Raw genomic sequence first — 24,721 nt, forward strand, 5'->3', positions numbered from 1 at the left:
TAATAGTATGGCCAGGGATAGTATTTAATTTACATTTAATTAGAGAATTAGTTGAAACAGTTTTCTCAAATAGGTTAATACAGGGTTAGTCAAAATTATGTTAACACTTAAATGGTAGAAACCATTTATTCACAAAACATGCGTCATACTGTATATGCAAGATGACTTACAGGACGGTCTCAACCTGTTCACCATCGTGTTCAACACTCAAAAACCAGCGAGCAACAGTACCATTTAATCTGTCACCCATGGCGTACGTCTATCTGCAGGAGAAAAATAATCCATTAGTGTTAACATAATTTTGACTAACCCTGTATAATGCGAGTAATCACTAGTCTGGCTAACGCGACTTCAAAGCTCTGCGAGCATTTGGTCTGGCAAAGATATTAAGCCCAACCGTTTCCCAAAGCGCGTGGTTGACCCACCTCCCTGAAATGCCTCAGTTTGCTACTGGTCGAAGCCAGAAAAGGCTGTGACAAAGCTTAAACCAATCACATCACTCTTTCCTCTGACGTATGTGACGCGACGGAAACTGCTTGAGTAACAGGAAGAAGCTAAATACCTCCAGGGCTGCTCTTTGCTCCGTTTTCAATGAGAACTTCCCGTTGAATGCTTTCAATACAGCATCTACCGCTGTGTCAAAGGCTTGCCGCTGCTCCATGTTCGTAATGTTTCTAGTGAATGAAGCACTTCCGGCATAGATTCTGTAAACAATCTATGGCTTCCGGTCGCAGTTCTACTACGTCACTGCCTTGAACACGCCTCTACCCAGGGCCGTTAGAGATGCTCAAAGTTGATTGGCTTCCGATTTTTCGGGAGCTTGGAAGAGCTGGAGATAGCTTGCCTTGCCAGACTAAGCTCGCAACAGGCCCTCGTGTTGCGTCACACTTAGGATGGGCGGGCCCAGGCTAAGTAATCACAGTCTGGAGTTGAATATCTACAGGAAACCATATGCATTGTTGGAAATGCAGGAATTCACATCTATTTTGTGGATCTGTTATAACATCAGACATTTTAGGGCCCTCAAATACTGAAATTCATATTGAGTCAGTGTCCCTCTTTCCTCTGTCAGGCTTTAGCTGAGGGCTGTAGAGCATTATCTCATGCACTAACTGCTTATTAGCCAATTTCAGTAACTCCAGGCTGGTCGTTTTCTATCTCACCTCTCTACCTAACCCTCATTAGAGGCCTGTCTCTGTAAATCAGTGCCAGAATGTACACACCCTGCTGTGGCTTTTTGAGATTCCTCACATTTTCACCTTTCACCTTCTTTTCTATTCCATTTCATGCCTATGACAAAAAAAACAAAACAAAACCAAAAAACAAAACAAAAAACAACTGAGAAGCAGTTATAAGATGGACCTAACTGAACTAAACCAAGCCAAAAAAAGGACAAACCAAGCTAAACTCAGCCAAAACCAAAGAATAAACACCAAACTCAGCCAAAAAGGAAGAAAACAGGGTGAGCCCTGCCAAAAAGGGGTACAAACCAAAGCAAATTTAGCAAAAAAGGAAGAAACCAGGCCAAATTCTGCCAAAGAAAGGAATAAACAAGACCAAATTTAGCTTAAAAAAAGGATGAAACCAGGTCAAATTCAGCCAAAAAAGAGGAAGAAACCAGGCCAAATTCAGCCAAAAAGGACAGAACCAGGCCAAATTCAGCCAAAAAAGATCGAACCAGGCTGAATACAGAGAAAAAAGATGGAACCAGGCCAAATTCAACCAAAAAAGGATAGAACCAGGCCAAATTCAGCTAATATGGAAGAAACCAGACAAAATTCAACTAAAAAAGGACAGAACCAGGCCAAATTCAACCAAAAAAGGAGGGAACAAGGCCAAATTCAGCCAAAAAAGGATGAAACCAGGCCAAATTCAACCAAAAAGGACAGAACCAGGCCAAATTCAGCCAATATGGAAGAAGCCAGACAAAGTTCAACCAAAAAAGGATGGAACCAGACCAAATTCAGCAAAAAAGGAAAGAACCAGGCCAAATTCAACTAAAAAAGGATGGAACCAGGCCAAATTCAGCCAGAAAAGGATGAAACCAGGCCAAATTCAGCCAATATGGAAGAAACCAGATGAAATTCAACCAAAAAAGGATGGGACGAGGCCAAATTCGGCCAAAAAAGGACAGAGCCAGGCCAAATTCAGCCAAAAAGGACAGAGCCAGGCCAAATTCAACCAAAATGGGATGGAACCAGGCCAAATTCAGCCAATATGGAAGAAACCAGGCCAAATTCAGCCAAAAAGGGATGGAACCAGGCCAGATTCAGCCAATAAGGAAGAAATCAGACCAAATTTGACCAAAACTGAAGAAATCTGTCCATCAAAACCAAAAATAAGGCCAAATAAGACTTGAATGAATGAATGAATGAATGCCTGAAATTGGCCAAGCCATGATAAATCAGATGAAATCAAATTAAATCAGTGAAAATTCAGACAAAATCCAGAAACCATACAAAACAAAGCTAAGGAGAGCCAAAGTGGCCATATTAACTAAGGCTAAAATTGACCAAATATATTTAAATATGTCCAAATTCAACAGTACTAAATCATAAACCAACCAAAAATCAAGGAACCAAGATGGATCTGCACAAGCTCAAACCAAACCGAGCCAAACTAATCCAAAAATTAATAACCAGGACAAATCTGATGAAATGACATCAAACCTACCAAACAAACAAACAAAATTAGTCCTACAGTGTTCATCATGGCTCAAAATGAACCATGTTAAATTCAGTCAGAAACATACTGAGTCAAGGCAAACCAGCCCAAACTAATCCAGACCAGGCCAGATGGAGCCAAATAATTTAAAATAAAAATCAAAACTAGGGCCAAGTCAGAAAAGGTCAGATTATAACTAAGTGAGCCAAGCCTCTCCACATCTGGTTGAACCGGGGCAGGGCGTTTCTGTTTGTGGCTGACTGGATCAGTTTTGGAGCACCACAAAAATTCTCTACTCTGTAATTAGCAGGTCGCATACACCGGCCTCAGCATTTTTTCCTGGACCAACTCCTTCTTTTTCCCTCTGCACAGCACTCACCACTTGAATATTTGAATCTAAGACTTGATTTGGAGCACAGCCGGTCAGACACTCGGAGATGTGTTATTGTGTTCTGTTGTGTGGCTCAGGAGGATACTAAAACTAACAAAACAGTTATGGCAGGGCGTTTTCTGGAATTTCAGAGACTTTGCATATTAAGAAGCTGTTGTCTCACTCACACGCGTGCTTTCTGACTTTTTTTTTCTCTGGAGGCTTCTTTTTTAAAAAAAATAAATTCCCCTACCCCTGGCTCCTGTTGTGGCTCGTGTCCAAATCTTTTGAAATCTGACCTGTGCTCATTTGGTTCTGCTTAGCCGCTGGAGTGGAATCCCAACCTCACGTCCTTCACAGTTAAAAAGAAAAATAAAACATAAAAAAAGCTCCAGGAGGGTCTGGGTGGCCGTCTGGAAAGAACAAACCTCATAAACTGTCATCAAATCCAAAACACATTTCCTCCAGCCTCCTTTTTTCCCCCCTAAATGTGCCTTAGTTTGGTATTGCTCACTGTGAACGGCAGACTCAGATGGGGGCGTGGCTTTTAGAGTTTGATGATGGACTTTATATCTCATTTTTGTAAAATGAATCCAGATAGAAACCATTTCTCCGGCCTTCGTAATTCAGTGAGGTGTTAAGATTAATTTCTAATTCACTTTCTGTACAGATGAACCCCAAAAGGTATGAAATAATGGCTCCTGTACACTATGTAGTGCACTGTAAATCCTATAGGAAGCTGGACCATCCAGCCACATACTCCCTATATAGGCACACTACCTAGTGTTCTACTTGCACTATGTCCTAGGAATTCAGGGGATCTCATGGGGGATCCTTGTCCCCAGATGAAGTCACCAAGGGAGCATCAAAAATGCTAATAAAGTTGTTGGGCGAAGCCATGGCCTAAAGATTAGAGAAACAGCTTTGAGACCAAAACGTTGCCGGTTTGGTTCCCTGGACCAGCAGGAATGGCAGAAGTGCCTTTGAGCAAGGCACCTAGCCCCTAACTGCTCCCCAGGCTGCTCTGGGTACGTTGTACGTTGCTCTGGATAAGAGCATCTGCTAAATGCCTGTAATGTAATGTAATGTAACCAGAAATGCTTATTTGGGATTCAGCTCCCTACTTCTTATGTATAAGTTCAACTGGGAGTCACTTAAGGTGATGATACACGAGCAATGTTGCTGGGCAATTGTGCTTCGACACTTTCCCATTGAGATTGGGCAACATAATTTCTATCTGAACGATTTTGGTCATTTCGGGTGACTTTTTAAGCTCATCCAATCAGAGTGCAAGCAGCGACTCACATGACCACCTGACAGCGTCTGAATTTTTCAACAAAGATTATGACATCTCAACAGCAGTGGAGCGAAGAAAAAGAGAGACAACTTGTATCTTTTTATGCTGGTAAGTTGTTCTGTGTAGCGGTTAGCGCTGTCGCCTCACAGCAAGAGGGTCCGGGTTCAAGCCCCGTGGCCGGCGAGGGCCTTTCTGTGCGGAGTTTGCATGTTCTCCCCGTGTCTGCGTGGGTTTCCTCCGGGTGCTCTGGTTTCCCCCACAGTCCAAAGACATACAGGTTAGGTTAACTGGTGACTCTAAATTGACCGTAGGTGTGAATGTGAGTGTGAATGGTTGTCTGTGTCTATGTGTCAGCCCTGTGATGACCTGGTGACTTGTCCAGGGTGTACCCCGCCTTTCACCCGTAGTCAGCTGGGATAGGCTCCAGCTTGCCTGCCACCCTGTAGAACAGGATAAAGCGGCTACAGATAATGAGATGGGATGAGAAGTTGTTCTGTGTAAACCCAAAGCGGTGAATTTACCTCATCAAATGCTTAGAAAACCAGCAGACATCTATTTTTATGTGCTCAAGTTGATTTTTTTTTCAGCAAAGTGTAAACTGCCGTTAGCTAACCACTGCTCCAGAGAGATTGAATAGGATTTAAAGGAGAACCGAAGGCAAATTTTTAATTATCAAAATTCTATTTATCTCATTTTATTAAATATAGGAATGCATTTTTGTTAGCTATTTTGTCACTGCTATAGCAAGTTATGAGTGTTTGAAATATGCTCTGTAATATATCAGACCATATGTCAAAGCAATGGCCGTAAACGAGATTCATTGAGACCTGTGCGAGACATCGTAGGACGGAAGTAAAACGTACAGCGGAAATCAAAGTGACCAACATCTGCCAACATTGTCAAAAGATGCACGCGCACTCTTTTGAATGCTGATGTAATCAAGCCGGAAGTTTTGTTTGTTTTGACAGCAATCAGGAAAGTTTGAAAAAAGTAGACAGTAATCGTCATTTAAACTCGTTTTTGCGCAATATTTCGTTTGGAAAACAGTTTTCAAAATGGCGGCACTGACACCTGGCTGACACTTCACTTTTCGAAGTCTCGCACAAGTCTCGTGAAGATTGTGCGGATAAGCGACGCCTGCCGTGGACCAAACGAACTAAATTCAACATGGCTAAAAACCGAATAGGCCGATAAGTATAATATTTTATTGCAATTAGTCGCCAATAGGGCGGCACGGTGGTGTAGTGGTTAGCACTGTTGCCTCACAGCAAGAAGGTCCTGGGTTCGAGCCCAGCGGCCGATGGGGGCTTTTCTGTGTGGAATTTCCGTGCTCTCCCCGCGTCTGTGTGGGTTTCCTCGGGGTGCTCTGGTTTCCCCCACAGTCCAAAGACATTCAGGTTAGGCTAATTGGTGGCTCTAAATTGACCGTAGGTGTGAATGTGAGTGTGAATGGTTGTTTGTCTCTGTGTCAGCCCTTTGATGACCTGGTGACTTGTCCAGGGTGTACCCCGCCTCTCACTCATAGTCAGCTGGGATAGGCTCCAGCTTGCCTGCAACCCTGTAGAACAGGATAAGCGGCTACAGATAATGGATGGATGGATGGATGGATGGATAGTTGCCAATACGAGTCACAATATAAGGTTACTAAAACTGAAAACGTAATTGAATAACACGTTAATTAAGAAATAAAACAAGTTTTAAAATGACTTCAGTTCTCCTTTAACTAACTAGTGGTGATTTTTGCGAAACATAGTTAGCTAAAAGTTATCGCTAGCTGTGTGGGGATAATGTTAGCTCTCTTGCGTCAAGTTAAAAGTGATGGGTAGCTCATGATTTTTTTAGTTGCTCTTAACTGATTGGTTGTTGCCAATTGTCTGTTGCCCAAATTAGTTGCCCTGTCTCTCACCTGGATGCCCAAAAAGTTGCGCCGTCCTTTAGAAGTAATGTCTCGACTCTGATTTATAAAAACACTGAGTAGGGTGATGCTGCAAAATAACGCTGCTCCCTTTGTAGTGTTATTTGTGACTCAGTAGGGAAATCTAATGAGAAATATACTCAGCAAAAATAAAAACTTGACACTCATTATTTTTCAAATAGTGTTTAGAAACTTTTCTTGAAAGAGTTCTTGTTGTGATTATGGTTAAATGCATTGTCAAGGACATTACGTCACACATTCATTCTACTGGTCGGGCCTACGTAGCACGTGCGAGAGCACTGCACGCTAAAATGACGTTTCCACGTGACACAAGTGACGTGACCTATTGATACACGTGCAATTGATCTCACGGTAGCAGAGTAGAGTGTCATCTCAGAAAAACAAGGTTTTATGGTTAATTATTCGTTAATTTGCAATGCCACGACTGTCAAACATTCAGCGTGAATGTGCCATTGGCATGCTGAATACGGGAACATCCATCACTGACGTTGCGAGGGTTATGGGATGCAGTCGACAGACCATCCATAATCTCCAGACACGTCTCCATCAAACTGGCACCACAGCCGACCGTAAGGAACCCTCCACAGAACTTGCAGGAGCTTGGTGCCATGTTGGTACAAATATGGCGGCGCATTCCCCAAGCTGTGTTCAGACGCATCATCCAATCCATGAGGAGACGTTGTATCGCAGTTGTGAACGCCCATGGAGGACACACCCGATATTGACATGATTTCATTGAGTTGTGACTCACAGTTTTTGATCATGGACATTGTCGTCGCATTTCCGGTGGAACCGATTCCATGACAAACATGATCTGTATGCTATAGCATCTTTAATGACAAGATAATTGAATACAATCGTTATTTCAAACCTATTTTCCAAAATGTTCAAATTATTGACTTTGAAACGAGTGTAAAGTTTTTATTTTTGTTGAGTATAATATGACACATTTAGTGAATTGAGATCAAGCCACAGCAGGCTTACACACTCGCCATGTCACGTCACTTCCAGTCTAGACGCTGTCGTTTATCAGTTAGTCCGGTAATATCGGCTTAACTGGGTTTAATTTATCAGAGAATGTGATCACACACTTCCACACACACAAACACAGCCACGCATTTCAAATTTGCATTAAAACTGACTAAGGGCAGCCATCCAATGAGATTCTTTCCTTCCAAAGACCAAACCACTTGTGCAAAAATCACATAAAAATAATAACAGCACGCTACAGTGAATTATCATCACGTGTTTTCCAGAGTACAAAATATTCTGTTTCTTGCATGCCACTGTTCAGCCTCACTCTGCTGACACACCGTTACATAAGCACACACAGCTACTGGCAGTGTTTGACCTATCTAAGTGCTCAGTAGAGATGCAGCGTGGTAGTGTTCAGAGTGTGATGGGATTGTTTGCAGCGCTGAGCATAGCAACAGCCACCAACACACACACGTGCTTTATTTTTAGCACGTTTATTCGGGCTGGAGAATGTAGTCTGCTGTGTCTCTGACGGAACAGAGACGTTGTATTGTTCTCGGCTGTAATTCTTCACTTCTAGGCATTTTCATATTAACAAATATGAAATTCCTGACCTTTTATCATGATTTATAATATCCTTATCCAAAAATTAAATCGTTCCAATAGTTAGTTAGTTAGTTAGTTAGTTAGTTAGTTAGTTAGTTAGTTAGTTAGTTAGTTAGTTAACCAAGAGTGTGCTGAGAAACATAGCTAGCTAACTGTTAGCTGATGTTAGCCAAGACGAATGTAACCAAAATAACTTCTCAGATACAACTATCCATCAATTCAGTGTGCTTGCTAGATTTTTCCACATCAACTGCTCACTTTTGGGTATAATTCAAACAGTAAAACTTCTTTCTAACCTGTGGTTCTGCCAGAGATAAGAGTTAGCAGTTGCTAAGTGTAATTAAGGTGTTATTATAGATTTATGGAACCTTTTCCGAGTTGTTTATCAACACGTGAGGGAAATGTTAATATTCTGGACTTGTTCTGTCTTGTTTTGACTCTTTCTGTGCCTTCATGCTGTTCATATAAAATACCAGTGGTGGAAGAAGTAGCCAGATCCTTTAGATAAAAGTGCTAACACCACACTATGAAAATACTCCACTTCAAGTAAAAGTCCTGCATTCAAAACCTTACTCAGGTAAAAGTGTGTAAGTATTATCGCCAACTTAAACTATCAAAAGTAAAAATACTCCTCTCCTTGTGCAGTAAAACAGTCCCTGTCAGTGTTTTACTGTTATAAATATGCTCACCAGCCACTTTAAAGGTAGAGTTCAGATTTTTCAAGTTTAGGTCATAAAAAGAATTTTCCCTGACACTCAATTATTTTTGTTTAGTGGACTGAAAGCTACTCAATTTGAATCACAGACTTCCAATTTTATTCGGTTTTTTTTTTTTAAATTGAACAATTAATGAATTTAGGGCCACATGGCCCTAAATTCTCTATTTTTTTTCCTGCTTCACCATGACCCTATTCAAGATACTACGTCATGCATGACGTGGTGGGCTTTCCCCGTTCACGCAAGGCATTGTGGAATACAAATTTGAAACGGGAGAAAAAATCGGAGGACATGAGTGTGCGAATGAAACGTGAAAGACTGACTACAGTAACTTAAAGCGAGAAGAAAAGACATTATGTTGTGAAGGAAAGGAAACACAGGACCAAACTAATAAATATCGGCAGTCAGCAAGCACCTCGGTGTGATCAGCTGTTCATTTAGCGACAAAATGATGGAACGATCAGTGCACAGTCAAAGGTAAACCTGTAGATGGCAGTAATGCAATACTGTGGATGCCAGCTGCCGTAAAACCCAAAAGAAGAAGAAGGTGAATCTGCGCATGTGCACACGGACTTCCTCTGTCTGCTTGACTGTGAAAAGCAAGCGATTTCAGGCACATTATTTGTTCGGGAATCCCCTTACTAAATTTCACTGATTTTATGAAATCGAAAGGCTGTCTAGCTTTAATAGGAACTTCTCATCTCATCATCTCTAGCCGCTTTATCCTGTTCTACAGGGTCGCAGGCAAGCTGGAGCCTATCCCAGCTGACTACTTTCCACAATAATGTAATACTTAAAATGAGAAATAGAATTTTGATAATAAAAAATTTGCCTTCAGTTCTCCTTTAAACATCTACCACTGTATAAAACGCTGCCTTGTACATTATTACGACCTCCTTCGCTGTCGCTATGTCGGAAAAGTTTTACTCTGAGCTGCCCTCTAGTGGATACCTTGCTTAACACGCATGCCAATGTAAAGGATTCATGGAAGTACCGTACGTTGGCAGTGATGGTTACGTCGTTTGAAATAGATGTTCATTTTTTGGAGATAAATGGAGAATAAATGAGCCTTAACTCCACTTTATGTTGGCCGTCAATCACCCCCATCATCGATTGTTATAATAACATTTCTACAAATGATTTATTTCTAAACTCCTTAAATAAAAGACATGTTCTTGGGCTTCTTGTTCCCAAGCTTTTTCCAAGTACAGTTGTCAATAAACACTATTTAAGTTACCTTGTTCCCACACTCCTTTAAGTCACCTTTTTGCACTTGAAATCTATTAAGTGAAGTTGTCTTGGTCCTAAACGCTCCCTTGTCTGTGCACTTTGCGTGGCCGTTTGTTTTGTCAGCGTGGTTGATGGGAAATGGAGGCATATGTATGGGAAAGTGCTCACACAGCCCCCGGGCGGGGGTTGTGAAGTCAATGGCGAGATGAGAACAGAGATTGCCTCAGGCAGAGCACTAAAAGGCATGTCAAACAGGTACGTGTGTGTGTGTGTTTGTGAGCATTCAGGATTGGAGATGGTTAATGGGGAACCCAGTGAGGAGGATTTGCATTCCACAGCCTCTATGCTGTAACCATGGACACACACACACACACACACACACACTCACTCACTCACTCACTCACTCACTCACACACACTCTCTCTCTCTCTCTCTCTCTCTCTGTATCTCTGACACACTTTCTCACGCTGTATTGTTTCCCCGTTTTTATGCACTTTGATGACGCTGATGAAGATCTGCCTGATTACGGCCATGATGAGAAAATTGGGGGTGGGCTGCTAAACCAGCTAGACTGAAAAAAACGACTTTTTTTTTTTTCAGACCATTTGAACGGAAAATCTCCAGTCCCCCCCCCATCCTTTTCTCCCAAATAGTCCGATCCAACCCTAGAGGGGAAAGAGGGAGGGAGGGTGAGACAGCTGATCAGTGCTGTGGCATTCTGAGTTTAGAGAACTGAGAGAGAGAGAGATTGAGGAAGCTGACATAAGAGGAAGAAGCAGTAACCGACTGTGAAGAACCTACAGCCTGAAGAGTTTTAATACCTTTAGGAAGATAAATAAAACAAGAGAATGTGTTCGAATGAAAGATATATAGAATAAGATAGATAGAGAGAGAGAGGGACTTGACATCAAAAGAAGAAAACATCGTGAGAAGAAGATAGTGGCATGAAACGTGACTCAAGTGCCACGTGAAGTTTCCTGCTGATGAAAAAACATCTCATGAAGGAGAGAGAGAGAGAAACACAGGGGTAAGCAAGATTAAAATAAGAGGACGGAAATTTTAAGAAGCAAGGAATTGCAATGAAACGCGACCTGAGGACGTAGGAGGATAGAAAGAGATTAAGAGGAAAAGAGAGAGAGAGAGAGAGAGAGAGAGAGAAGCTCGGCTCTGGATCCGTGAAGACGTGCGTGTTTTTAAGAAGAGATGTCGTGGCTGTCGCCTGTGCAGTGGGCCAAATGGACTTGGTCTGCCATGAAAGGAGCAGGAGAGGACGAGCTAGAGGAGAACGGCGTCCAAAACAGGGAGATGGAAGAAGACGACGAGGAAGAGGAGAGATCTCAGAGCTTCAGGCAAGTCGTCTCTCATGTCAACATGACTAAAGATCAACAGGCGCTCAGGCTGGACAGGTTTAACTCTTTCTGTTCTTCCACCTGCACACACACACACACACACACACACACACACACACACACACACACACCTGCCATCAGGAGGAGACTCGATTTTGGTGGTTCTCTGTTTCCATCAGGATTGTTTATATTGAGCGAAAAAGGCATGTGGTTGACTTTAAACACCGATATTAAAAGCTATGAGACAGTCTGATGCAGCAACTTTGTAGCTGTGTTTACATATATAAATTAGCAATGTTCTCGTTTTATGTACAAAACTCAATTAAAAAGATGTTTACAAGGACATTTTACATAAAACGAGTCCATATATACAGTGGGGCAAAAAAGTATTTAGTCAGCCACCAATTGTGCAAGTTCTCCCACTTAAAAAGATGAGAGAGGCCTGTAATTTTCATCATAGGTACACTTCAACTATGAGAGACAGAATGGGGGGAAAGAATCCAGGAAATCACATTGTAGGATTTTTAATGAATTAATTGGTAAATTCCTCGGTAAAATAAGTATTTGGTCACCTACAAACAAGCAAGATTTCTGGCTCTCACAGACCTGTAACAACTTCTTTAAGAGGCTCCTCTGTCCTCCACTCGTTACCTGTATTAATGGCACCTGTTTGAACTCATTATCAGTATAAAAGACACCTGTCCACAACCTCAAACAGTCACACTCCAAACTCCACTATGGCCAAGACCAAAGAGCTGTCAAAGGACACCAGAAACAAAAAATTGTAGACCTGCACCAGGCTGGGAAGACTGAATCTGCAATAGGTAAGCAGCTTGGTGTGAAGAAATCAACTGTGGGAGCAATTATTAGAAAATGGAAGACATACAAGACCACTGATAATCTCCCTCGATCTGGGGCTCCACGCAAGATCTCACCCCGTGGGGTCAAAATGATCACAAGAACGGTGAGCAAAAATCCCAGAACCACACGGGGGGACCTAGTGAATGACCTGTAGAGAGCTGGGACCAAAGTAACAAAGGCTACCATCAGTAACACACTACGCCGCCAGGGACTCAAATCCTGCAGTGCCAGACATGCCCCCCTGCTTAAGCCAGTACATGTCCAGGCCCGTCTGAAGTTTGCTAGAGAGCATTTGGATGATCCAGAAGAGGACTGGGAGAATGTCATATGGTCAGATGAAACCAAAATAGAACTTTTTGGTAAAAACTCAACTTGTCGTGTTTGGAGGAGAAAGAATGCTGAGTTGCATCCAAAGAACACCATACCTACTGTGAAGCATGGGGGTGGAAACATCATGCTTTGGGGCTGTTTTTCTGCAAAGGGACCAGGACGACTGATCCGTGTAAAGGAAAGAATGAATGGGGCCATGTATCGTGAGATTTTGAGTGAAAACCTTCCATCAGCAAGGGCATTGAAGATGGAACGTGGCTGGGTCTTTCAGCATGACAATGATCCCAAACACATCACCCGAGCAACGAAGGAGTGGCTTCGTAAGAAGCATTTCAAGGTCCTGGAGTGGCCTAGCCAGTCTCCAGATCTCAACCTCATAGAAAATCTTTGGAGGGAGTTGAAAGTCCGTGTTGCCCAGCGACAGCCCCAAAACATCACTGCTCTAGAGGAGATCTGCATGGAGGAATGGGCCAAAATACCAGCAACAGTGTGTGAAAACCTTGTGAAGACTTACAGAAAATGTTTGACCTCTGTCATTGCCAACAAAGGGTATATAACAAAGTATTGAGATGAACTTTTGTTATTGACCAAATACTTATTTTCCACCATAATTTGCAAATAAATTATTTAAAAATCAGACAGTGATTTTCTGGATTTTTTTTTCTCATTTTGTCTCTCTTAGTTGAGGTATACCTATGATGAAAATTACAGGCCTCTCTCATCTTTTTTAGTGGGAGAACTTGCACAATTGGTGACTGACTAAATACTTTTTTGCCCCACTGTAGTTGTGTTTAGAGTCTGACTCGACTACATTAGCTGTGTTTAAACACAAGTCAATCTAAGGCCTCGTCCATACACGTATACAGATATTTTTCGAAACATAGTTCTTATCAGACCAGTTTCTAAAAAAAAAATCAGCTACGGGTTTACAAGTGAGCTGGAGCCAATCAGCTGGCATTGGCCGAGAGTACACCCTGGACAGGTCGCCGTGCTATTGCAGGTCTAACACAGAGAGACAATCTCTATGGGCAGTTTAGAGTAGCCAGTTGACCTAATCCAGCTGTCTTTGTGGACTGTGGGAGGAAACCCATGCAGGTACAAGGAGAACATGGAAACTTCACACAGAAAGGTTCCAGTCGACTGGCAGGTTCGAACCTAGAATGCCGTTACTGTGAGGTGACAGTGTTGACTACTGCACCACCATGCTGCCCTCATGTGAACAGAATTTTCAAATATATATCATCTACTTGAAAACATAAAACGTGAGCATGCCAGCCCTGTAGGTGGCGATAGAAGAATATTTGTCACATGCATTACAGCACAGTGAAATTCTGTACTTCACATATCCCAAGCTGGGGTCAGAGTGCAGGGTCAGTTATGATATAGTGCCCCTGGAGCAGATAGAGTTCAGGGACTTGCTCAAGAACCCAAAGGCAGGTTGGTGCTGCTGGGACTTGAACCCCTGACCTTCTGATCAGTAAGCCAGAGCCTTAATTATTGAGCTCCCACTGCCCATCATACTGTAGCATGTCATACTGATATGTCAAATGGATGAAGAGTAACATTGAGAGCATGCGAATTGAGAGAGAAAGCAAAGTGCAGAAAAACACCAGAGCTTTAAAAAAATAAAGATGAACACAGGGATTCAAATATAAGGACTGACGATGATCTGGAACTACTGCTTTAGGTTGTTCTTAAACAGAAAGTCAACAAGACCTAAATCTTATCCAAAATCTCCATCTGCACTGTGGTTTGTCCTGCCAATAACAAAATGTAACAACATTTAACAAAACATGACAACCTGTAACAATCTCTAGCAACCTGTAACAAAACATAACAATCTAACAAAACATAACCTCTAACAAAGCATAACAATCTCTAACAACCTGTACCAAAAAAACATGCAACAACCTGTAACAATCTTGAACAATCTGTAACAAAACGTAACCTGTAACAAAGCATAACCATCTGTAACAATCTCTGACAACCTGTAACAAAACATAACTTGTAACAATCTGCAACAAAACATAACAATCTCTAACAACATGTAACAAAACATAACATGTAACAATCTGTAACAAAACATAACAACTTGTAACAAAGTATAACAATCTGTAACAACCGATACCAAAAAATGACATGTAACAACCTGTAACAAAACAGATTGTGACAATCTCTAACAGCCTGTAACAAAACATAAGGGCCTCTGCATGCTCTTGTGACAAGGCTTTCGCAGATAGCTTTTCGCAGACAGTTGTAATGTATCGTTGAGCGGGGAGTAATGCGCGATGTTATTCACCGCCACAACACAAGGGGGCGCGAAGTTGCGAAATCGCTAGGAGTAGTTGGTGGGTGTGGTTAGTGGAGTGTTTATCCTCCGGTTACTTATAATGACTAGAACTGGAGTCGTATAGATGTACGTACTTCCTCATTTCCTCAATCAACCGCTCTTCGTGCTGCTCCATCTTCGCTCGTGTTTTTAAAAATGGCGGTCGTGAAAACAAAACAAACCGGGAAAGTAGGGAAGCGGAAGTGCGTGTACAGCGGATGTAGAGTGGACCAATCAGAGCCCTCTTGTCTGCGACGCTGTCTGCGAGGCTTCTGCGGTGGTCACAATTTTTGGGAGGTGCGCGCAGAGCGTCTGCGAAGGGGGAGGCTACGCAGACGCCATCTGCGACACCGTCTGCGAGGACTGTGTTGTCAGCATAAATTGGCCTTAACATGTAACAAAACACAACAACCTGTAATAATATCTAACAACCTGCAACAAAACATAGCATGTACTGTAACAATCTCGAACAACGTGTAACAACACAGAACAGCCTGTAACAATCTAACAACCTGTAACAATCTCAAGCAATGTGTAACAACACATAACAGCCTGTAACAATCTAGCAACCTGTAACAAAGCATAACCGTCTGTAACAGTCTCTGAAAACCTGCAACAAAACATAATCTGTAACAGCCTGTAACAATCTCAAACAATCTGTTGCAAAACGTAACATGTAACAAAACATAACCTGTAACAAAACATAGCATGTAACGATCTCGAACAACCTGTAACAAAGCATAACAACCTGTAACAATCTCGAACAATCCTGAACGAAACATAATAACCTGCACCACATTCCTAACACGTGTAAAACTGCAGCAGGTCCACGCAGGTCGGTGTCGTGACGTTGGTGTTTTCAAAAGTGTACGTTTTTCCCATCCACACGGAAACAGCGACTCTATCACACACAGAGTAAATATGGACGTCAATGCTGAAATGGTACATGACATCAGGATATCTGCTGTTGATATGGACGCGTTACAGCGGTTGCAGAAACCTTACGGTTCGGTTGCAAAATTACAAATTGTTGCACATTTGAGATTGTACAGGCTGATCTGAAACTACGAGTCTGTTTTGTTGTTTTTAAGTAAAACGTTCAGAAATAGAAAGGAAATATCAAAGCAGCAATAGTCGGGTGTCAGTACGGCTTCTAAGCAGTTCCTCTATTTTGCTATTTCACTGTAAGAAATTGCTACAGCCGGCCGACCGGTTTTTTATTGGCTTGGGTTTGTAAAACTGTGCGGGAAATTTCTGCCACCTGAAGCGAATTCCTTCTGTGTCCTGCATCCTTTCTCATACAAGTGACTGGCTTATTCACCAGACAGAAATGAAAAGTGTGTGTGCGCGCGTGCGTGTGTGTGTGTGTGGATAAAGAGAAGAGCAGCTGTGGTTTGGCAGTTTAGTGAGAGCTCTTCTGTTTACATCCTGTCTTTGTGATAGCATTCCTTTCTGAAGACTTTCTCTTCTCTTCTCCTCTTCTCATCTCTTTTCCTTTGTTTTTCTCTGTTAATTTTCTTTTCTTTCCACATTCCTGGAATGACTGTGGCTGTTCACACTGATGAACACAAATACACAGAGCACTTCACTGAGCAGCAAGGAACACACACACACACACACACACACACACACACACACACACACACACACACACACACACACACACACTCTCAGTGACTCAGTTCTGTATCTGACTCAGAGCTGCTCAGAAACACAACCAGTCTTCATTTTGTGTGTGTGTGTGTGTGTGTGTGTGTGTGTTTAGGAAGCTCTTGCTCTGCAGTGTAATGTGGTCTGTGTGCCTATCACTCCTCGTGACATGGGTGTAGCCTGTGTGCCTATCACTCCTAGTGAAGTGGGCGTGGCCTGTGTGCCTATCACTCCTAGTGAAGTGGGCGTGGCCTCAGTGCCTGTCATTCCCAGTGAAGAAGGCATGACTTCACTGTCACTCTTGGTGAACACCTTAATGTATGAATTGAAATTTACTTATATTTATTTGTTGTTGTTGTTGTTGTTTAGCTCGGATTCAGAAGGTCAGTTCGAGACGCCTGAGACGGAGTCACCTGTCCATCAACCACTAGCTCCACCCACAACACACATCACAGGTAAAGGAGAGCACTCTTTCGTTAAAGTTTTTTTTTAAAACATGGGTTGTAAACACACACACACACAAAGAGAGAGAGACAGACAGACAGAGAGAGAGCGAGCGAGCTATATTCTCTCCCTTCTCTCTGTTGTTGCCTTAGCAACGGAGCTGAGTGTGAAAACCACCTGAAGATCCTACCAAGCTCCATGTGCGTGTGTTTGACACGTGGTCACGAGCAGTAAATCTGCAGCAGCGTGATTGGACACAGATGGCGTTTGCCAATGTGTTATTAAGCTTCTTTAAACGCTCATAAAAGTTCAAAGTGGAAGCAGCGCTACTATAAAGCAGCACAGAGTCAGCACAGAGTACGCTTCTGCAGAGAAGTTCATCGAAAGGAAAACCACCAGCACATCCAAGTGCTCACTAGTTCGCGTTTTGTTTGTTTTTGTTCGTTTGCGACTCACTATGTCAGCTTTATATTGACGAGAGCTTGTTTTCGCTCACTAGGTAGCTTTCACAAAGCTAGCCGTCTACGTTCACTTGCTAGGCTGCTCTTGCTTGCGCGCTCTTCCAGCAGTACTTTTTTTTTTTTAATTGTCTCTGATTTCTGAAGACCGTTTTATATAATGATCATAAATATTCCCATGATGTACAGTATCTAAAGATTTTCAGCTGTAGGAAATTTAACACGGACGTTTCTGTTCAGAGCGCTGTGTGAGCAACAGCATTACTGCAGCACGTATTTAAGGTTGCAGTAACGTTATAAATACAACACTGAAACCTAACCTTGGTCGAAAGTGTTGAAAATATTTAACAGTTATTCCACGAAATCGAGTTGTACATGAGCTCATAGCCGACAAGGCACATAGCTCCGAGTTGGCTATAAGCCATGTACGACGAGATTGAGTGGAATAACTGTTTTATTCTATCCACATTCACTGGATTTTGAGAAACCGAGCATTTTTATTTTTATTTTTTGCAAAGTCGATAAATAAAAACTTTATACAAAACGTCCAACAAAATCATTTCCACTTCGAATGTAAACAAACCAGCGAAATGACAGGAGCAATTTGTGAAAAATGCTACAACCCCGATTCCAAAAAAGTTGGGACAAAGTACAAATTGTAAATAAAAATGGAATGCAATGATGTGGAAGTTTCAGAATTCCATATTTTATTCAGAATAGAACATAGATGACATATCAAATGTTTAAACTGAGAAAATGTATCATTTAAAGAGAAAAATTAGGTGATTTTAAATTTCATGACAACAACACATTTCAAAAAAATTGGAACAAGGCCATGTTTACCACTGTGAGACATCCCCTTTTCTCTTTACAACAGTCTATAAACGTCTGGGGACTGAGGAGACAAGTTGCTCAAGTTTAGGGATAGGAATGTTAACCCATTCTTGTCTAATGTAGGATTCTAGTTGCTCAGCTGTCTTAGGTCTTTTTTGTCGTATCTTCCGTTTTATGATGCGCCAAATGTTTTCTATGGGTGAAAGATCTGGACTGCAGGCTGGCCAGTTCAGTACCCGGACCCTTCTTCTACGCAGCCATGATGCTGTAATTGATGCAGTATGTGGTTTGGCATTGTCATGTTGGAAAATGCAAGGTCTTCCCTGAAAGAGACGTCGTCTGGATGGGAGCATATGTTGCTCTAGAACCTGGATATACCTTTCAGCATTGATGGTGTCTTTCCAGATGTGTAAGCTGCCCATGCCACACGCACTAATGCAACCCCATACCATCAGAGATGCAGGTTTCTGAACTGAGCACTGATAACAACTTGGGTCATCCTTCTCCTCTTTAGTCCGAATGACACGGCGTCCCTGATTTCCATAAAGAACTTCAAATTTTGATTCGTCTGACCACAGAACAGTTTTCCACTTTGCCACAGTCCATTTTAAATGAGCCTTGGCCCAGAGAAGACGTCTGCGCTTCTGGATCATGTTTAGATACGGCTTCTTCTTTGAACTATAGAGTTTTAGCTGGCAACGGCGGATGGCACGGTGAATTGTGTTCACAGATAATGTTCTCTGGAAATATTCCTGAGCCCATTTTGTGATTTCCAATACATGTGATGCAGTGCCGTCTAAGGGCCCGAAGATCACGGGCACCCAGTATGGTTTTCTGGCCTTGACCCTTACGCACAGAGATTCTTCCAGATTCTCTGAATCTTTTGATGATATTATGCACTGTAGATGATGATATGTTCAAACTCTTTGCAATTTTACACTGTCGAACTCCTTTCTGATATTGCTCCACTATTTGTCGGCGCAGAATTAGGGGGATTGGTGATCCTCTTCCCATCTTTACTTCTGAGAGCCGCTGCCACTCCAAGATGCTCTTTTTATACCCAGTCATGTTAATGACCTATTGCCAATTGACCTAATGAGTTGCAATTTGGTCCTCCAGCTGTTCCTTTTTTGTACCTTTAACTTTTCCAGCCTCTTATTGCCCCTGTCCCAACTTTTTTGAGATGTGTTGCTGTCATGAAATTTCAAATGAGCCAATATTTGGCATGAAATTTCAAAATGTCTCACTTTCGACATTTGATATGTTGTCTATGTTCTATTGTGAATACAATATCAGTTTTTGAGATTTGTAAATTATTGCATTCCATTTTTATTTACAATTTGTACTTTGTCCCAACTTTTTTGGAATCGGGGTTGTATGATAATAATTCTTGAAAAATTAAAAAAAGATACGTTCTTACCATCAAATACTTTTATTCCATATTTTTTGCTTTTTTAAAAATATTTTTTGGGGTTTTGTTTTCAAGTAGAGTTTTTATTTCGTCCTCGTTTGGATCAGCAACACACTCTGCCATTTTGTTTTTCTCTACTCACAGTATACAAGCTGATATCCTAGTAGTAGAGTAGCCAATCAGAGCGTGCGATTGCTCATATCCGGTGAACGTGGATAGAATAATATTGAATATTCTGATGATGTTCTCTCGCAGCGAGCATAGGTCACTTTTACTTGCTGTGTCGCTCAGATTTGAAGAGACTTCAGATATTAAAGATGTTAACGTCCTGATTGGAAGCTGAACCTTATGTAAGCGTTACTCAAGGTTAGCCCCGCCCACTTTACAATGAAAGGGGAACGAATTTTTGACTCGAGCAACTTTCTCGCTAGATTTAGCGACTTTTTGACCTTCACTAACAATAGAAAAATTTATCTAGTAACAAATTTCGTGACTTCTTATTGTTAAGCAACAGCAAAAAAACAAACAAACAAACAAAAAACACCTTTCATCAATTTGTGAATGATGCAATCTAGCAACTTTTAGCGACATTTCTGAGAACCAATAGCGACTTCTGGTGAAGGTTTTTTTTTCCTTTTTTTGTTCCCCCCCCCCCCCCCCCCCCCCCCCAACACTGGGTACTTTGTGTATCAGCTAGTGAGAGCAGCATTAATGTGATTAGAGGATGATGATTATAAAGTGAAGCTCCATTAAGATGGTTGTTTAAACTGATTTATGTAAAATGAAAATGTGTGTGTGGTGTGAGTTGGAGTTCTTATTCTTTTCTCAGCTGGAAAAACAGACGTTTATTGTGCTCAGTTACTAAAAATAGTTTCCCTGAGTTCAGTGTGTTCAGGGTGTGTTTCAGTGTAATGATGTATTTGGTTGTAGCACTGATGCGCTTGTAAAGGCTGGAGACAAAAACGAGGCCATTGTTGGAGCCTGAGCATCCTGAGTGGTGCGTTTCCTCTCTTAAACACAGAGGAAGTCTGTTCTGCTGCTTTAACAATACACTTCCTCTAAGAACTCTTACACCACAGCTGATCTACATCATGGAGTGTGTTCTCACACAGACTGTTCAGGGTTCTCTATTTACATGAAGATGTGTAGGCGTGTTTTGACTGTGCATGGTGTGAGAGGGGAAAAGAATTGTGGAGCTCTTTGATTTTATTCAGCTCTATGTTCAATTTGTACTTTGATCAACACCAGGAAAATGGCTCAAAAATCTCATCTCATCTCATTATCTCTAGCCGCTTTAATGGCAATGCTCTTTTATACGGTCTTCCAAAATATCTCATACAGTGGCTACAATCTGTCCAGAACTGCGCTGCTCGGCTTGTTTCCCGCAAACCGAGGTATGCTCGTGCCTCACCAATCCTCAGAGAGCTGCACTGGCTGCCAGTGGAACAACGAATTATTTTAAAAATATTATTATTAGCTTAAGTCTTTAAATAATTTAGCTCCTGCATATCTTGGTGATCTATTGAGTCTTTATCAACCTAGTCGCAATCTAAGGTCTGCTGGCCAGTGCCTCTTGACCATCCCAAGGTCTAATCAAAGAACCTATGGCGACAGGGCATTTTCAGTTGCTGCACCAAAGCTCTGGAATGCCCTGCCTGCCAACATAAAGATAAGTGATTCAATAACATGATTCAAATCAAGAGTTAAGACATTTCTTTTTAAGAAAGCTTTTTTGTAATTTTGTTAAGTATTGTGATAATCTTTTGTTTAATGTTTAAACATAAGATTTTTTTAAACTGTATTATTGTGAAGCGCCATAGGGCAGATAGTGTATATGGCGCTATAAAAATGCTATATTATTATTAATATTATTATTATTACTACTACTACAGTTGTAGTAGTAATAGGGCTATTTACTGTATTTTTATTATTTATTATTTACTGTTTGATCTCAAACGCATTAAAAAGGCAAGAAACTCATCCACTAATTAACTTTTGATGAGGCACAGCTATTAATTGAAAAGCATTCCAGGTGACGACCTCATGAAGCTGGTTCATTAAGATAATGCCGATAGTGTGCAAAGCGTCATCAAGGTAAACGCTGGATACTTTGAAGAATATGAAATATGAAACCTATTTTGTTTTTTTTAACACATTTTTTGTTTAGCACATAATTCCATATATGTTCCATATGCTATTTTATAGTTTTCATGTCTTCAGTATTATACTACAATGCAGAAAAAAACTATGAATGAGTAGGGGTGTACAAACTTTTGACTGGTACTGTGTTACATTCATGTTATTTAGCAGATGCACAACATCTCATCTCATTATCTGTAGCCGCTTTATCCTGTTCTACAGGGTCGCAGGCAAGCTGGAGCCTATCCCAGCTGACTACGGGCGAAAGGCGGGGTACACCCTGGACAAGTCGCCAGGTCATCACAGGGCTGACGCAGAGACAAACAACCATTCACACTCACATTCACACCTACGGTCAATTTAGAGTCACCAGTTAACCTAACCTGCATGTCTTTGGACTGTGGGGGAAACCGGAGCACCCAGAGGAAACCCACGCGGACACGGGGAGAACATGCAAACTCCACACAGAAAGGCCCTCGCCGACCATGGGGCTCGAACCCGGACCTTCTTGCTGTGAGGCGACAGCGCTAACCACTACACCACTGTGCCGCCCGATGCACAACATAATTTGAACTTTTTCTAATGATAAACAAAAGGACATAAAAGGATGTGGTAGTCAACCTACAATTGAATTGAGGGCAGAATTTCCTTTTGAACAGAAAATCCCACTATTTTATAGTTTGGCTCAAAAAAAAAAAAGAATTCCAGCATGTTGAAATAAAAATGTCAGTCTAGGCAAATCAGTAGAAAAATATTTGAAGATGAAGATTTTTGTCTTCAAACCTGATATTAGAGCTGAGGGGATCTAAAACCTGTTCAGCACTGGAAAACAAAATTAGAAGCAAATTGAATATCACATTAGTCATGGCCTAAAGGTTAGAGAAGCAGCCTTGGGCCCAAAGGGTCACTGGTTTGATTCCCTGGACTGGCAGGAAAATCCATGGCTGAAGTGCCCTTGAGCAAGACACCTAACCCCCAACTGCTCCCCAGATGCTGGGTGTGTGTGCTTGTTGAACGTTGCTCTGGATAAGAGCGCCTGCTAAATGCCTGTAATGTAATATATTACATAGACATGAGTGTTTTACTGGGAAATACGCCACTCGTGTTTTTCATACGAGCTACATCCGGGACATGGAGAACCAAAACCATGACATAAATCTCTTTATGTCACTTGTGAGGAAATCAGTGAATTGTTTTGTTTTGATAAATTTGGGTACTTTTTGTTTGTGAATGTGTCGATATAATAAAAAGAAAATCACACGTTGGCTTGAAGATAGATATGAAGTTTATCTTCTCGTGTTAAAGAGCTTGCATTTTGCATACAAAATACATCGCAGATCTCATCTCATCTCATTATCTCTAGCCGCTTTATCCTGTTCTACAGGGTCGCAGGCAAGCTGGAGCCTATCCCAGCTGACTACGGGCGAAAGGCGGGGTACACCCTGGACAAGTCGCCAGGTCATCACAGGGCTGACACATAGACACAGACAACCATTCACACTCACATTCACACCTACGCTCAATTTAGAGTCACCAGTTAACCTAACCTGCATGTCTTTGGACTGTGGGGGAAACCAGAGCACCCGGAGGAAACCCACGCGGACACGGGGAGAACATGCAAACTTCGCACAGAAAGGCCCTCGCCGGCCACAGGGCTCGAACCCAGGACCTTCTTGCTGTGAGGCGACAGCGCTAACCACTACACCACCGTGCCGCCCCATCGCGGATCTTAGTGACATCTCATCTCATTATCTCTAGCCGCTTTATCCTTCTACAGGGTCGCAGGCAAGCTGGAGCCTATCCCAGCTGACTACGGGCGAAAGGCGGGGTACACCCTGGACAAGTCGCCAGGTCATCACAGGGCTGACACATAGACACAGACAACCATTCACACTCACATTCACACCTACGGTCAATTTAGAGTCACCAGTTAACCTAACCTGCATGTCTTTGGACTGTGGGGGAAACCGGAGCACCCGGAGGAAACCCACGCGGACACGGGGAGAACATGCAAACTCCGCACAGAAAGGCCCTCGCCGGCCACGGGGCTCGAACCCGGACCTTCTTGCTGTGAGGCAACAGTGCTAACCACTACACCACCGTGCCGCCCCATCTTAGTGACATATTTAAATAATATTGGCTGGCGTTGAGTGATATATCAGATGTATTCCATTCAGCTAGCATAATATTGAATGAGTTGAAGATGAGTAGCTGAATGGAATATAGCTGATATACCACGAAAAAAAGCCAGCCAATATTATTATTATTATTATTATTATAATAATACATTCCTTTCAGGTGTTCAACACATCTTTCTCTTTAAAAATTCTCTCAAAATCTTCCATATTTAACGATGAAACCTAGCGGCCATGTTTGTTTACAAATTGCAACAGTCGTTCATTAGGGCAGAAGGTTTACGTCTCCAACGTGTCTTTTTTCCAGTTTTTCAATGTCCGTTGATATGTTTTTCTCTTGTAAATATGTGTGAAGAATATCTAATGAAGTTTTGGTAGCTTTTTGGTTGTTCAATGCGTCTTTTCTCTTTCCTGGCAAACAAAGAAATGCTTCTGCGCATGCACAGTAGAAAACTCTCTCATTGGATATTCGCATCAGCTCTGATGTGTGACATCATGTTGTCTTGACAACCGTAAACCATATTCAACGCTCATCCTCCACTGAGTAGAGTGACATAATACATGTATAATAAGCAATACGCTAACAATATTGCATGCTATCAAACCAAGTGAATGAAACCCGCTAGAAGGGAATAGAACACGTTTTTATTCCATCGAAAACATGTCCTATATGTATAATAATTACTGATATTTCGCTCTGATGACGTCACTCACAATGTTTTCCTGCTGACTAAACCCACCTTGTCAAAATGGTGAACTGGTTCAAAATTAAAATTCTTTTAATTAGCTTGCGGTTTTTTTGTGGCTGTGTCCATATAATACAAAGAACATTACACTGTGGTGGGAAGATATAAAGTTTATCTTCTTATGTTGAAAATATCTTCACCACTCGAAGATAAACTTCATACGGTATCTTCACACTACAGTGTAATATCCTTTATGTCATGCATTAAGAAAGGGAAATGCAAACTTCTAAAGATATAATTT

General features: G+C 41.7%; 1 protein-coding gene across 3 annotated transcripts in view; it reads left to right on the forward strand.

The window, feature by feature from the left end:
- Nucleotides 1–24,721, forward strand: part of tacc1 (transforming, acidic coiled-coil containing protein 1) — a 106,189-nt gene that overhangs the window by 50,671 nt on the left and 30,797 nt on the right. For 2 of the 3 annotated variants that reach the window (XM_060909165.1, XM_060909164.1), the window contains exon 2: nucleotides 16,683–16,768. In XM_060909165.1, the coding sequence (XP_060765148.1) occupies nucleotides 16,683–16,768 (86 nt within the window). Of the gene's footprint in view, nucleotides 1–10,349; nucleotides 11,144–16,682; nucleotides 16,769–24,721 lie in introns of those variants that run through there. The other variant, XM_060909163.1, reaches the window with a different exon arrangement.

Source organism: Neoarius graeffei, chromosome 25 (genome assembly GCF_027579695.1).
Source record: "Neoarius graeffei isolate fNeoGra1 chromosome 25, fNeoGra1.pri, whole genome shotgun sequence".
In the NCBI taxonomy this organism is placed as follows: Eukaryota; Metazoa; Chordata; class Actinopteri; order Siluriformes; family Ariidae; genus Neoarius; species Neoarius graeffei.